A 16807-nucleotide genomic window follows, 5' to 3' on the forward strand; every position below is an offset into this window, starting at 1 on the left:
ACCTGTAAATGGGTGCATATGCCTTATAATCATAATCAAGATTTTGCTTGGCAAGCTGTTCACCTCATCTCTTCCAGGGTTATTCCAGTAAGAAACATGACTGTTCTGTCTATAGTAACTAAATATACCATTTTTTAAGATGGTTCTCTTCATATAAAATATTCTGTTAGGACAGCCATAAAAGTAATCATGTGTTTGTTACACTGAGCTTTGGTGTACATTTTGTATCCTGATTTTTCTCTCCAGTGTGGACATTGTGTTTTTTTTCTGGAAACTGAGAGTTTGTCCTATATCTAAATTTCTTTTGCTAAGAATATCTGATTCTTATAATCACGACAAATAGAGTACCATCAAGGGCTACCTGACTTTGTTGGAAATTGCTTCTTCATTCATTTTAGGCTCTTTTTACAGTGGAAATATTGGGTGGACTTATACTCAAATGGTGGGAGCTGGTGGGGGAGGAAGTGACAAAGCAAAGTCTAGCTGTTATTTGCTTGTTTAAACAAAGTAGCTGAACTTGTATTTTTAAGGGACATTTAGTTTCATAAAAGATGGATTTCTTTTTTTTTTTATTAAGCTTTGATTCCTCTGTAGTCTTTAGCAATAAAAAATAAGAAATAACACTGTGTAAACATGTTTCCCAGCCATACCTGAACACCACCGATGGCAATGGGGAAGCTGAATAAGTGAGTTATATCACTGTATATGGCAAGGTATCCTGACAGACGGGATTTTTTTTTTTCCCTTCACTTGCTAGAGGGCACATATCAGGCAGGATCTTCGTTGTGCCATCTGCTAGCTTTATATGGTGAGCACTGAGATACCAGGAAATGCCCAAGTTGGTTGACAAAGAGGAATATGAACCTGGTAAATGGGAACACTTAACCTCTCCATCTCTTTCTCAAAGAAGTCCTCTAAGCATTTAAAGTTCCTTTTATATATGTCCTCATGTAGGTTGTTACAGCAAATGGTGAGATTAAGTAAACAGAAGTCTACTTGAATTTGAGAAAGTTTACTGTCTTATGTGTTCTTCAAAATGGTTTTGCATTGACAGTAGCTATTAGTAAATCACTCTTTGGTTGTTTTCTCTAACTTGGCTGAATAAACCTGAAAATTTATATTCCTCTAGTTTACAAAACATCAGAATTCTACATTGATTTATCAGGCAGAGATTTCCAAAAAGGGGAAAGACACGTATTTTCTACCCACCAGTGTTCATTGTTCTGTTCTGTTTTTGCCCCTTTCCAGCTTTGAAAAGGCTCTACTGGTGTTATATTTGAGGTAGAAGAAAAGAATCTTGTATTTCACTTAACTAGTTGGCCTTAATTACACAGTCTCGTGGGAGCTGGACCCCAGCGGGTTTTGTTGTTGTCGTTAAGGATGGCAGTAAAAGGCTGGCACAGACGTCCCAGGTCACATGAGAGAGGGCAGTCTGGGGAGCTGCTCCCCTTCCTGCAAATAGCTCAAAGGTGCGTTTGTTTAACTCTTGGCTTTCTAGAGTTTCTAGGTGACTTTACAAAATTCTGTGTCCTTGGTCTATGGAAATCGAGAGAGACAATGTGTATAAAGGGACCTAGCACAACACCTTGGAGAAGGCAATGGCAACCCACTCCAGTGTTCTTGCCTGGAGAATCCCAGGGGTGGGGGTGCCTGGTGGGCTGCCGTCTATGGGGTCGCACAGAGTCGGACACGACTGAAGCGACTTAGCAGCAGCAGCAGCAGCATACCTAGAATATGTCTAAAATGAGCCTACAGTCTAAACTGTCTAACTGAGACCGTGAGACTATAAAATGGTACACTGACACAGCACTGCCTTTGGTGTGCACCCTGAGCGGAAAGCCCATGTGAAGTAATGTAAGTCAGATAATCATTGCTTTCTATGCGGATGAGAAGGGAAAACAGCCTTGGAGATTCTTGGCCTGCTGTGGCTCCGAGATGGCCTGACTCCACATTTATAAACACAGCTATACTTGGGGATGTGCTGTGTGGGGCTGACAAATAAGAAATGTGAATGAGTCTTCAGACCTGTACCTTTTTTGTAAACTTTGAAACGTCTACAGAGGAGCCTGGCTGTACATAAAAATGCTGGTTCCTTATAAGGAACTTCTGAGTTGCTTATATTTTATTTTCTGTTTTATAGAAGGGAAGCTTGCATTGAATGTCTAGTATATGCGTTTGTTTATGCATATCTAAACATGCTTTCCATTTGGCAGTAGATAAAACACAATATAAGATTTTTAATATTTTTTGACTTTTCATTAACCATCTCTAACATCTCGGTTTTTTCCTTTTAAAATGTGAAAAGCAAGGCCTTGTTATTTAAGAAAATTATATCTAATGGATAAAAACAGTTCTAACTTTGCAGTGTACTGACTTAAAAACACACCTAGAGGTCTCAGATAAAATAAGAGAGTCTATATAACTGTGCAGAATCAGGAATCTCTAATTTGTGTAACTATTATGTTTCAAGGGTCAATTTAACAAAACCAGTGACACTGTACCAGTCTGACACTGTATCCCTACTCTATTAGGGGAAAAACATTCTAATTAAAGTATTTGGGAAACCTTAAAAAAGAAATATACAAGGAAGCGCCACCACCAGAAACATGCAGTCACTGTAAGATTAAAAGTGTTAGTCCGATCGCAAACTTTTCCTGTCACTTAAATATGACAACCATTGGTGCCAACATAGATTTTTTTAGGTCTTTATAATTAGCCACATTCAACATTCCCAGAATCTCATGAGTCTAAAGCCCTAGCAATGACTCTACAGACTTACCTTCTGGCTTCCCTTTCTAATACAGATGCTTGGAATAATCACTTTTTAACTCTTCTCTCAGATCGTGGGATCCATATAATAAATGCAAATTCAAGAAGAGAAGAACCTCACCCACCCTCACTCTCTCGTTCGTTTTGAGCAGATTCCAATTGCCCCAGATCTTTTTCTAATCTAATGCCCGTCTTTTCCTCTCTGCACTCTCGTCTTTGGCCCGGCAGGCAGGTTTGCATTCCAAACCAGGAGCCCTCCGCAACCTCCCAGCCAGGTATGCGGACCGTGTATGCAGATGGCGCTGCGGTCCCTCCCCGCCCCCCAGTTTCACCTGCAGAGGCGCTGAGGCTCTCATCCTGGCGCCCGGTCTTCTTCCCCGCAGGCTAGCACAAACCTCCTCTCCAAGTGGACTGGCTCAGCAAGCAGCTGCCTGCCCGAGCTCGGCCTCTGCCGCTGCTGAACTTTGCCAGAAGGGGCTGCCCTGACGCACTGAGCAATGGTCTGGCAGAGTTTACAGACTGGAGGAAAAAAAAAAAAAACCCAACCCAAACACTTCCACTGATCGCCCCGGAGAGCTCTCGGCAGGCACAGCCGACGAGGGACACTCAAATGTGATGTGTATTTTCCTCGGACAGCTTTTCCTTTCTCTGACATGAACTCCCTTCCCTCCAATCATCAGGCTTCTCAACTCCCAATCCAGGGCTCCCAATCTCCTGGCGGTAAGGCACATCCATCTCCAGACACAAATCACTGGCTTATTTGCTGTGCACGTGGGAATTCAGTGCAGCCAAAGAAGTCACATTTAATTCTCCCTTCTCTCTTCTCTCTCTGTTGCCTTAACACTCCTTGGTAAAAGGTGAAGGCAAACAAAGCTTACTTCTATCATCTCACAGAATCACAATTTTCGTGCTTTTTAAATTGAAATAGAGAAACAGATTGGGCCATTATCTTCAATGGACAGTTCCTTTTCTCTGCTGCACACAGCATAATATTCATGAGAACTCAGATGGCACAGAGGGCAATCCTCATTATATAAGAGTGTAGGAATGCACAAAGCCACCGACAATCCATCCTTTGTGGAGATTTGCACAGCCCCGGAGCAAAGCGGGCACTGGCATTTCCTACCGTTCTGATTGCCGTGGGGATTCCGGATTCATCCACTGGCCCGATCCCTGGGTAGTGGGGTGCCTTGATGACTGTCACTCTCTTTTCCTCCTCGGAGGACCTGTACAGTGGTATCGAGCTGCCCACGCTGCCGTCCAGAGACTGAGCATGCTGGGGGTATGCCTCCGAGGAATCTGCAGAGAAGATGTGAAATATAGTTGATGCACAGGGAATCAGAGTAATGAAGCCTCATATTCATGCCTACTATAATACAGTATATTATAATTATCTGTAATTACATAGTTATATGTGATTAATTATGCATAAATATGTAATACTCTGTGCTTCCCTGGTGGCTCAGACAGTAAAGAACCTGCCTGTAATGCAGGAGGCCCAGGTTTGATCTTTGGGTAGGGAAATCCCCTGGAGAAGAGAATGGCAACTCACTACATTATTCTTGCCTGGAAAATGCCATGGCTAGAGGAGGCTGGTGGGCTATAGTCCATGGGCTTGCAAAGAGTCAGGCATGACTGAGCCAATAACACACATGTAATACTACATTTATAAATAAATATAGAGTGTATTTGCATCAGTATATCTTCTAGCTCATTTATCTTAAATTTGAGTCACTCATTTTTAACATGTAGGTATATATTGAACCAGGCTCCTTTGTCCATGAGGATTCTTCAGGCAAGAATACCAGAGTGGGTTGCCATGCATTCCTCCAGGGGATCTTCCCAACTCAGGGATCGAACCCAGGTCTCCTGCTTTGCAGGCAGATTCTTTACCATCTGAGCCACCAGGGAAGCCCAAGAATTCTGGAATGGGTACCCTATCCCTTCTCCAGGGGATCTTCCTGACCCAGGAATAGAACTGAGGTCTCCTGCATTGCAGGCAGTTCTTTACCAGCTGAGCTACCAGGGAAGCTCCGTATTATATCTATAAATAAATACAGAGTGTATTTCCATCACTATTTCTTTTAACTCCTTTATCTTAAATTTGAGCCACTCTTTGTTAACATGTAGGTATATACTGTTCGGACCTCTGAAAACAAGATCTTCATCATTCAGTGACAGGGGTTAAGGGAAGAATAGTATTTGTTGAAAGACCATGTGGCCGTGTGGCCACCACTGTGTTAAGAAAGTGCTTTTGAGATTTTTCTGGTGGGTCTAGTGATGATGACTTCCTAATCACATCAGGAAATCTTCACATCCAAACATATACTTGGATGTTAAGGCATATGGGTAAAGAAATGATCATAAGCTATTAGTATTAATTTTTATCTAAGACTCTGTGATGGCCAGAATAGCTTTGTTTTTACTTTAAAGAAGCAAAAACCATGACTTCTCACCCCTGGGATGTGAAAGTTGCCATAAGCATACAGTGTGGCTGAGATTTATCACATTCTTATTTTCAAGCCATCTTTGTTAACTTTTGGTGTACTTTTGTAAGAAACAAAGAGGACATAGGTGTACTATATATTCCACTTATAGTACCTGGGTATTTATACATTATTATCATTTATTTAGTACAATTGATGATATACTTTCTGTTTTTCTACAGTAAATTTCAAAATTTTGCTGACCAAGTATGACTCTCAGCCATGGTTTTGCAGGTCTGTTACTCATGTAACTTGGGTCTTTTTTTTTTTTTATGTGGATAAGGAAGTCTTTATGTCAGGGTAGCAGTCATTGATTACATATAAGTATAGATATAGATATAGCAGATCTAAAAAAAATCTAAAAAGATATGACTGTGTTTTGTAGCAGAACTTCATAAGATATTTTTAAAAATTGACTCATCATTATAAGGATAAATAAAGATAAGACCTCTTCAAACTAAAATCCATTGTAACATTTATAACTTCTATACTCCGATTATGTTTTAGTTTGCAACAGAAAGGCTTTTTCAGTCCATTTCAATTCATGATGAAGGATAAATAAGGCTAAGAATAAAACTGCATTATGTGCTATTGTATATAAAAGTAATATCTTTCCCAAGCAACTCCAAATTAAGATGCAAAGTGATACTTGACTCTGATTTTGCATTTAATTATGGAAAGGATTTGAGTGGACACCACAATGCTAGTATTTCTATCAAATATTTTTTGAGCACTGAGTATGTGCAAAGTCCCAGTCTAAACGGTGTTCAGTTCAGTCACTCAGTCGTGTCTGACTCTTTGTGACCCCATGAATCTCAGCACTCCAGGCCTCCCTGTCCATCACCATCTCCCGGAGTTCACTCAAACTCACATCCATCGAGTCAGTGATGGCATCCAGCCATCTCATCCTCTGTCGTCCCCTTATCCTCCTGCCCCCAATCCCTCCCAGCATCAGAGTCTTTTCCAATGAGTCAACTCTTTGCATGAAGTGGCCAAAGTACTGGAGTTTCAGCTTTAGCATCATTCCTTCCAAAGAACACCCAGGGCTGATCTCCTTTAGAATGGACTGGTTGGATCTCCTTGCAGTCCCAGGGACTCTCAAGAGTCTTCTCCAACACCACAGTTCAAAAGCATCAATTCTTCGGCGCTCAGCTTTCTTCACAGTCCAACTTTTGTATCCATACATGACCACAGGAAAAACCATAGCCTTGACTAGACGGACCTTTGTTGGCAAAGTAATGTCTCTGCTTTTGAATATGCTATCTAGGTTGGTCATAACTTTTCTTCCAAGGAGTAAGCACCTTTTAATTTCATGGCTGCAATCACCATCGGTGTTAACTCTGTCTTAATATGTGATTCCTAAGATTCTATGAACTAATAGCTTACATAATACAAGTTAGCCTTTTATTTTATTGTGCTCTTATATGGTTCACTAACTCTCATTTTCAATCTTTTTTGTCCTCAACTGTATAAAGTTCCTTTAGGGCAGAATAGTTCCTCTAGGCAGAATTTGTTCAATATTTATCTACAGAATTTTTTTCTGTGTAGTATAGTTTATATGTAAAATCGACCCATTGATATGTTCTAATATAAAAATCTGTCCATTATCAAGTATTTATATATTTTATTTGTTGGAGTGGGAGGGACAAAACTGTGTTCATTAAGAAAGATAAAGAGGAGAGTCTAATTTTGATAATAATTATTTGGGAAAATATTATGGCAAGAGTAATTTGTAGAATTTTACTATAGATATGTGTTCATGCATAGCTCCATAAAGAATCTAAATATAACAGACTCCTATTATAATACTATACTACAGATTGCTTATATAAGGGCAGTGTTTTGGCACAAAGACATTCTACTTTCTTATACTCTAAAAGGACATCATTATAAGATTCACAGATGATCCCAGGAGCAGCCTTAGAGAAGGAGCAAGTATATTTAGACTTCTGCTTAATGAGTCTCATGGCTCCATGTAAGTCTTATAATTAGAGAGCTTTTGTTGGCCACAAAAGTTTGAGTTGCATAATCCATAGGCTGGGTGTTCCTGGGTAAATTAATACCCTCATTTTCTTTCAATACACAGTGTCAGGGGTGAGAAGATGCTGTCTACTGTCAATGAAGACATGGGAGTTAAAGCCCTGTCTAGTTCCTTTCTCTTTGCTGCTTGGTGGTGTCCAGAGGATTGGTCTCCTGCTTTTCTGAGAGGTAGGTTGAAGTCACATGGCCCTCTGCCGGGTTCCCTGTTTCCAGCTGTCCTGGAGGCCTTCCGGTTGCTAAGCATGAAACCTTTTTCAGCTTCAATTCAGATGATGGTTTGATTCGGTCAGTTTCCCAATGTTTGGGGTTTTTTCTTTACCCTTTTAAAAGCCAAGAAATACTTATTACATTATCTTCTAAGTTGTCCTAACATAGTTTGCTGCATAAAAATGTTTCTAGAATTACATAGCACAGCTTCTTTTCCAGGAGGCTCTAAAGAGTTCATTAGCCCCATGAAATTATGTCTTAATATTTATGTGGCTGTTCTAATGTTCATTTCTTTTTCTGGAGGAGAGCTCTATCTTTGACTTAATTCCCCAAAGATTTAGAAATAACTTCCTATAAAATTCTGGAATCATTTAAAGGAACTCACACCCCCGTCTGATGGTCTTCTGGTCTCGGTTCCAACAGCAGTTTACTACTTTGTGAGGCGCCTGTCCCCTTGTTAGGCTGTTTTAATTGCTAAACAGTTCTATAATGAAAGCTTTTCCATGAAAGAAAGGGCTGTCTCAAACACAGATGGTATCTGTCCCTCATGGAAAGTTCTCCTGCTGTATGTGCACTTGCTTCTCCCTAAATGGCCATCTCTGTCTTTCTACGCCATCACCCCAAATATCTAATAGCCTTCTCCACACACAGACATAGATGCAGTCATTGTCTTGGAATAGCTGGGTGTCTATTTTCTCCAGTGTTGAATCCTCTGCCTTTAATTCCTCTCCTAGGATAGGCTCATTAAAAAAATGCAGTGTTGCATGTTTCTTCTTCCTTTTCCAAAAATTATTTGGATGCTTTATATATTTCTCATGTGGTTTGTACCTGCTATATTGAAATTGTCATGAAAATCAAATGACTTACCAAGTGACCGGCCATGCTGCATGATCATGCTTGAATTGAGTGAGCCTGGTAGCGAGTAAGCAGAAGGGGAAAACGGCCTTTGATAGTAACTCATTGGACTCACAGTGCCTCCAGAGTTTCCATTCACTGTTATCTGGCTCTGAGAAAAGTGCAAAGACATCCTGTTAAAGCACACATTCCCCTATACACCTCACTCCTTAATTGGCAATAAAGACTTCCACTCACATGACAGCAATCAGCTGTCAAGTGTTTATTTACTTTGAAACTGATGTCTAGAAGGGCATGGCACGTTCTTTTCAGTGTCTTCTCTATTTTCCTTTACTTTGAAAATCACTTTCTTTTTATGTCAGAGACCTTAGGAGGTGATGAGGGAATGGAAGCAGCTGACCACTGGGCACAGCACTCTGCCAACAGTGATGTCCAAAGATCTCATAGGAGTCAGTTACAATAAACACGAGGGTGAATCTGTTCCTATGTCATGACTTAAGTAGTCAGAACACTGTCATACTGCTCTGCGTGTCGGATTTGAAATGAATGTTCTTTGATGAGAAGAAAGGGATTGGCTCTCAGGTTTAATCATGGATGTATACCCTCTAGTGAATCAGTGTCTCCAGGGCAAGGTGACTAACAGAAGGAGGATAATTGTTTGCATTTATATGTCCTGAAGCAATCTATTCTGGAAGAATCAAATACTTCGCAGAACATCAGAAAGATGTGTTAAATCTCTGGCTACTTCCAGCTCTCATCTCACTTTTTAGCCCTTTATAGTAATACTAATTTGTTGTTTTGATAGCTTTTTATCTGAGTATTTTCATATCCCCATTGGTGTTTCAAGATCCCTGTTTTAAATTGTGATACATATGCTTTTTAAACATTTTTTTTCCTGTATAACATGCAATCTGGTGCTAATATCATAGTAGATATTCAGTAGATACATATTAAAATTGAATTGAATCAGCTCAGTTCAGAGAGGTTGAACTCACTGCTATTAAGCTTGCCTGTCTGTCTACAGTGCAGCACTGGGCACTGTGCAGATGCATGCAAATAAGATAAAACGTTAGCAAGAGCACTTGGTTAAAATACAGCTGAATATAGTACACGCACAGCACACATATGCATACAGATAAAGAACCATAATTTGTGAACTTAATCTACTTATTTTAAAACAATTAAACTTTTGTTGTACAGGCCTGAAACATAGGTAGTCAATTAATTTCACATTTCCATGATTTCTCACTTTAAAGCAGATGTTTTCAAATCATGTAGAATTAATCCAATTTTGTTACTTTCTAGCCATGCCACATCTGTCCTAAAGTCAGTAAGCATTTCATTACAATGATAGTGCTTAACGATGAAGTACTTCTCTGAGCTGTTACAGAAATTACTCTCATAAGCAACTCTGTCGTGAGGGTCTTCTAACTTAGAGCACTGGCCATTCAAATAAGTGTGATGCACAGATCTCCCCAACTGCTTCAGAATGCTTATATACCTTTGATGAATTATTCAATAATATTTTTGCCTCGTGGCCCAAATCCAATTTGGTTGATCTTTGTAAATATATTTTCAATATTATTGTTATAATGTGTTTGAATTAACATTAAAGGTAGGAGAACTAAAAACTATCATGTTTTGTAACTAAACTTAGGAAAGCTGCCCTTCCTTCTATATTGATGGTTTCAATAACAATGGCTATGGGTTAAAAAAAAATAAAAACTGCAAATAGATTTAGTCTTTCATCATGTTAAATCAATTAGGATTTTACTAATTGAATGCTACTATTAGAACTTTAGAATATATTTTATTGTTATATGAAATGATTATTAGGAAAGCCATCTCATGGAGAAGGTATATGCAATTTAAAGTAAGTTCATATAGTGTTGGGTTTTGTATCAGTTAGCTATTGCTGCTTAACAAGCCACCTAAGACAGAATCTAAAACAATAAACGTTTATTATTGCACTGCAAAAAAAAAAGTAAGTTCAGTTACAATTAGCTCCACAAGGATATATGTATCCCTTTCAGGCATACATGCAGTATACATAATTGAAAATCTGCACCATAAAATTTTGAAGCACTTCAGTCATTCATAAATCATTTATTAGGGGCTGCCTGTCAAATAGACATATGTAAATGATATAAATATGTATGGAAAATATTTATATTTAATCTAAATGGAAGACAAATTATTGCTATATAAAACAATAAATATTCATAAATTTCTGTATTGGAATGGCTTGGGAAAATGGTTCCAAAAAATTCATAGGGCTAAATTTCTGCAGTGTAGATTATATACATTATTTACTCTTGTTGGACAAATGGGTTCAAAAGATGTAGCTGTTAATGAAGGAGCAGCAAGAATTAACATCATACAGTGAGTAATCATGTATGTGATGAATAAGGAGATGTGAACTGCTCACACAGGGCACATTCATATGAGTCTCTGAAGTAAATTAGGATTTAGACTTTATAATCGAATCATCATCATATTATATGGATATCTAAATTTTTGAGAAAACTTATTAAGGCAAATCACTGTACAACTCACTAGAGCAACACAGTGTGAACATAAGTGACTTCAAAATGAATTAGGAGAATATAATTGACTTTTTCAGCCCAAAATAGGCTTATGAGGATGATTCTAGTGGAATTTTCCCTAATAGATGATACAGGATTGGTTTAGATGAGATCAACACCTATGCAAATAAAAATGCTCAGGTGCAAAATCAGATGGCAGACAAGAAACTGGTCCTTTTGGCTTTTGGAGATCTGTTTAAAAAATGATGGAGCAAAGGAAAGAGGAGTAATTCCGTGCATGATAGCAGGGGTGGTTAAGGTGACGCCATCTGTCATGGCAGACTGCTGACCCAAGGTTGGGGAAGGTGTTTCAGAATGGTCAGTGGTGTCAGAGTCAGCTATCTGCAGTTCATCTGGGGTGGCTGAGGAGGACTCCCTGGAGGAGCAGGAGGAGTGCTCGCCCCAGGAGACGTGGGTTATAAAAACAGTGTGAAAAGGTTTGGGGGTATTTGCAGGTGTGAAGACCCCAAATCAGCAGGTGGTGGCAGGGTAAGTGAGGCTGGGCTGGAGCCACCGTCTTGTGAAAAAGGATTATGAGGTACCCCAGAAGGTGGGCATGGGGCAGAGGCTTCTGGTCAGATTTGTCTGTGAAGCATTTACCTCCAACACATTGGCAGTTAAGTTCTGGTTTCCAAGCTGAGTTTGAGGAAAAATAATGAGAAGAGAGATAAATTATCCAATTAATAAAAACATCTCTTTTTGTGCAGTGTGACAGAGAAGGCAAAGCACAGATTTATTTGCAAGCACTTTAAGGAAATATATTTAGAAGGATTAGGTGCCAACCACACAGTAGAGGAAAAGCATGAAAACATGCAGAAAATGAATCCAGTGCGTTTTGGAAATAAGACCAGTTTTCACACAGCTTTCATTTGGGGGTAGGAGCTTAAGAGTGCTGGCATAATGGAATTTTTTTCTCCTAAGTTTTAGTTTTTGTACTGGTGACAGCAAGTTAATACCTGGTTATCCATCGGTTGGCAGAATTAGTTTCCCTTCACCAGAAAAATCTTATAGCAGTTTTCTCCTCCTGCCTCCTTCTTGGAAAGTGTCCCCCAACTATAAATTAGTTTGCCTTGTGTTATGTTGATTTACAGATCTAGAGACTGATCAAACTAAACACAACTAAGTGGAAAGGGAATTTTGTTTCCTTTCCACTCATTGAATCTCTATTTTGATTTCACTGCTGCTGCTGCTGCTAAGTCACTTCAGTTGTGTCCGACTCTGTGCGACCCCATGGACTGCAGCCTACCACTATAAGATGCTAAAAGGATTGAACTTTAATGTATCCTAGCAGTGGAAATAGTGGTATCTTTGTGTGAAAATGGAAAAAGACAAAACAAACCAAAAACCAGCCATGGATGATGTTAGAGTACATCCTAGTTGGTTAGAACTACTGTTGGCTTTAAATCTTAGGTAAAGGAGAAAGAAACTGAAGACGAAAGAGAAGGTCTAATACCTCCAAGGCTATACAACCCAAGAGGCTGAACATGGTGGGAAGGGTGGTCTGTAAAAGGAAGAGAGTGGATGGCCCATTAAAGATTATTCGTCCTAACCTTCTGTTATCTGACCACACAGGTCAAATATGATGATAAATGTATTCACTCAACATGAGTAAATGAAACTCTGAACCAAAATATTTTTTCTTACTCCTCACTCTGAAACCCCCACCTCCAGAATAGAGGATTATTGAGTGTTTGGTATGGTGTCAGTTGTAACATAGATAGCCAAAGTATTATATTAATACAAGGATGGGGAATACAGTAAACAGAACTGTATCAATGTAAAAATCTTGCCTAGTAAAGATTTAAGTGGTTCTTGGCCAGTCATCATGTTTATAACAGTTGATCTCATGTAGACTGCTGATCTCATAAAAAGTTAAAATTAATTTTTTCCTCAGACATTTAATTGAAGAATTAAAAAAAAAAAAACCCACTATATAAAATGATCTCTTGGTCATAGATGCCTTGAAAATCTGAGAGCTATTGATCCTTCTCAGGAAAAATGCACACATTCATAAAATTTCGTGTCAATTTTAGGAGTTAATGAATACTCAAAAGCATATCTTTAACAGGTTAAGAAACTCCAACCCTGAATAAAAGTCAGATTTCTCTATTCTATTCTTATCTAGTAAGCTTGTGTTGTTGTTGTTTAAAGACACTCATTTTACCTTCTTTTCCCATTTAGGTTGTAACATAATATTAAGCAGAGTTCCCTGTATATACAGTAGGTCTCTGTTGGTTATCCATTTTAAATACAGCAGTGTCTACATGTCCATCTCAATTTGAAAAAGAATAGATATGCATGTGCATACCTGAATCGCTTTGCTATGCGCCTGAAACTGACACAACATTGTTAATCAACTCTAAGCCAATATAAAATTAAACATTTATAAAGTAAAAAAACCCCACTCATTTTAAATGATACTTTTATACTTGTATAGTTTTAAGATTTTAGAATTAACTTATAGGAACCTTAAAATAACCCAGAACTTGAAATGTTTTAGAAGGACTGCATCCTTTTTATTAGTAAATTTTTAGTCATAAGTTTAGATTTTAATGCAAGTAAAACTGTAACATTATGAAACTATAATAATTACAATCTAATAGGTTAGAATTTTGCTACAAGTCTGAATGGAATTCAGTATAGAACAGTCTTGGGTTGGATAATGTCAATGAAATTCCTCATAACAATGCAGTTTCATTTAAGACATTTTCATATAATATAAATTTCTTTAGTTCTCTTTATGCTAAATAAAATTTTTTTTAATTAAATCATTCAAAAATATTTGAGTAATCTGCGTAAAGCAAGTTTTTTTTTCCTTTAAAATAAAAAGAAAAATTAATGATTGTACCCTTCTTGGGACTGGCTTGCCCATTTTCTTTGGATGTGAAACCTGTCAAAAGCTGAATATCATCTCTAAAACCACCATACTTATGGGGAATATGATCAGTTTGTATACTAGGAAGGGTCCTTATTCATTGTTCTTCTAGAGAGTGTCTATAGAAAACAGAGCTATCTCACTTTCTGAATTTCTCTCAAGCCGCTGATATGCTTACAATTTTCACATGTATGTGTGTGTAGATGACAGTAAAATGCCTGTTGTTGACTCATATCACAGTTAAATTTCCAGGGATAAAACTGGAAAGTTCAACAGTCGATTGGGCACCCACACACAAACTTTGAAAACTTTTCTCGTAGACTAGCTGGAGCTTCTTTAACATAACCCTGATGCCTGTGTTAATGAAATGCCCTCTTAGACACAGGGGGAGAAAGAATCACAATACAAATGTTTCCCTGAAGAGAACATAAGAGGAGGAAGATGAAAGTATGAAAAGGGGAGGGAAGTATTTTCTCATTCTGAACTACTCTGAAGTAGGAAAAACTAGTTTAAAACAAGAGCAGATTTTTTCCCCCTACTGAGTTGGTGGCAGATAGATGACTGCAGAAAATCCATCATATTTGTTTTGTGTCTCTGTCTTTTCATGACCATGTAAGGTTAAAGTGTTTGAATGTAAGTCAAAGGTCACCAATATTTTGTATCAGTTTGTGAGTGTAACGCCTGATCAACTGATCTCATAACAAACTCACACAGAAGAAGTCATGAAATATTGGTTGGCCATCCTAATAGAACACATGAGTGACTGGGGCTGGTGTTGATGGGACTGGTCCAGAAAGTATACTCTGTATTCTCTACCTTTTCTTGCATCCCACTTTGCTGGCATTTATTCGTTATCAGCCTTCCTTCACATTCTACATCTTGACCCCATGGAGCCACAGAGGTGAGTTCTCTCCCTCTTCTATATGACACTGAGACAAAGTCCTCTCTGAGTCCCTAACATTTGTGCATCAGCAGCTGTGAAAGTAAAGCTTTGGCAAATGATCAATAACTTTATTTCATAATAGATTTGTTATATATTATATGTATCATAAAGTTTATTCTCCTGAAGCAAAGGACACAGCAGTAAAAAATGCCAGAGAAAATGTGTGAGGTGTAGATTTTGCTGTCTTTCAAAGCTCCTGACTTAGACTTGCACTTATCTGACATTGAGAACAATGCAACATTTTTAGCAACAGGGTATCTGTTCACATAGTGACAGAGGGTAACATACCTCATTTTGTGTTCTCTCTACACATAGATGTGTGGGAGGTAAATTGTAACATATGCAGCTTATAAAGCAATGTGTTACATTATCAAATATGGAGAGAATGAAAATTCCTAATGGTAGGCTATGTTTTTTTCTTACACTAATGGTCAGACTTTAATAAAAACCCAAGTATATAAATGAAACTTCTAGAGCACTGAAGTTTCCCTTTTACTCTCGATAGAGCATTTTTGTTTCTCGGGACTGCTGTTTTCTTGGGAGGATGATTCTTTATAATAGAGCATATATTTGGCTGATTTACGATATGTAGCTCATAGCTCTTGGCATTTACTGAGACTTTCTTACAAGAACATGGAATGTGGGTATTTAAAACAAAAGGTCACTGCTGTGAAAGGCCATTCCATGGCAAATGAGACTTAAAGTATATCACAATAGGCAAGATGTGGAAACATGTCTAGATCCTCATCAGTGAATGAATGAATAAAGAAAACGCAGTATATACAGGCAAGGGAAAATTATTCAGCCTTAAAAAAAGGAAATCCTGTCCCATGAGATAACACAGATGATATCCAAAGGCATTATTCTAAATGATATAAACCAGTCACAGAAGGAGAAATATTGCATGGCTCCATTTTTATGAGGGATCTAAAACAGTCAAGCTCATAGAAGCAGACAGTAGAATGGTAGTTGCCAGGAACGGGGGAGACAGGGAAATGGGAGTTGCTCTTCACAGGAGGAGTTTCAGTTATGCGAGATGGTGACGTGATTACAGTCTGGAGAGCTGTTGTACAAAGCCGTGCCTGTAGTCAACGATACTATATTGTATACTTTAAAATGTGTTAAGTGGGTGGATCTCAGTTCCGTATTCTTACACAATTAAAACAAGTCAGAACTGCAACGGTTTTATACCACTTTTTGACAAAGTGTTATAAAACAAACTTTAATCCACCCATTCAAAAAATGTATTGTTGAAAATAATATATTTCCTTTTCCCAATCAGATGCACAGGAAAAAGGATATTTAAAAATAACCACAGTTACTCCATATTGAGGGAATTTCATGACAGTCACTGTACCCAGCTCCTTATAGGCAGTGAAACCTCCCAGCAATAGTCTGCGATGAATGCTACATCATTATCCCCATTTTATAGATGAAGTAAGGTTTTTATAGATGATGTAAGATGAGGCTCAGGAAAGGGTAATCATTCAGTGAATGGTCTAACATTAATAACCCCTTAAGGAGCTGACTGTCCAACTTTTCTCCTCCCAGTCTCTCTCAAGCTCACGAGAGAGCTTGAGAAGGCCCCCTTCCCCACTTCTAAGTCAGCGACAGGTTAGCAGATCTCATCTTCCACATACCGACAGCATCAGTTGTGCAGTTAACCATCTCTTCTTAATGTACTTTCTCCACTTGGCTTTCAGGAGGCCACATTTTCTGGATTTCCTCCTCCCTTAGCAGACACTGCCTTTAGTCTCCTGAGTTGGTTCCTCCTCTTACTATCGGGACACCCTTGGGCTCAGTCCTTGGGCCTGCTCCTCTCTTTGCAGCCATGCTCTGGTCATCTCATTCAGTCTCATGGCTGCAAAAGCATCTATAAGGCGATGGCTTATATCTCCAACCTGGGCCTTTCACTGGATCTCTAGACTCCTATATCCAGTTGCATCCTGGACCTCTTCACATGGCTGTCTAAAACCCACCTCAAACTTATCAGGTCCCAGATGGAACCTCTGATCTTTCCCCAAACCTGCTGTACCCATGGTTATCC

The 16807-nt window shown here is 38.6% G+C and overlaps 1 protein-coding gene across 41 annotated transcripts in view; it reads right to left on the reverse strand.

Moving 5' to 3' along the window:
* Positions 1-16807, reverse strand: part of SORBS2 (sorbin and SH3 domain containing 2) — a 211723-nt gene that overhangs the window by 69740 nt on the left and 125176 nt on the right. For 27 of the 41 annotated variants that reach the window (XM_061404231.1, XM_061404241.1, XM_061404228.1 and 24 more), the window contains 3 exons: positions 11543-11578; positions 8370-8508; positions 3896-4068 (listed from right to left, as the gene is read on the reverse strand). In XM_061404231.1, the coding sequence (XP_061260215.1) occupies positions 3896-4068; positions 8370-8508; positions 11543-11578 (348 nt within the window). Of the gene's footprint in view, positions 1-3101; positions 3867-3895; positions 4069-8369; positions 8509-11542; positions 11579-16807 lie in introns of those variants that run through there. The other 14 variants (XM_061404232.1, XM_061404234.1, XM_061404235.1 and 11 more) reach the window with 4 other exon arrangements.

Source organism: Bos javanicus, chromosome 27 (assembly GCF_032452875.1).
Source record: "Bos javanicus breed banteng chromosome 27, ARS-OSU_banteng_1.0, whole genome shotgun sequence".
NCBI classification, from domain to species: Eukaryota; Metazoa; Chordata; class Mammalia; order Artiodactyla; family Bovidae; genus Bos; species Bos javanicus.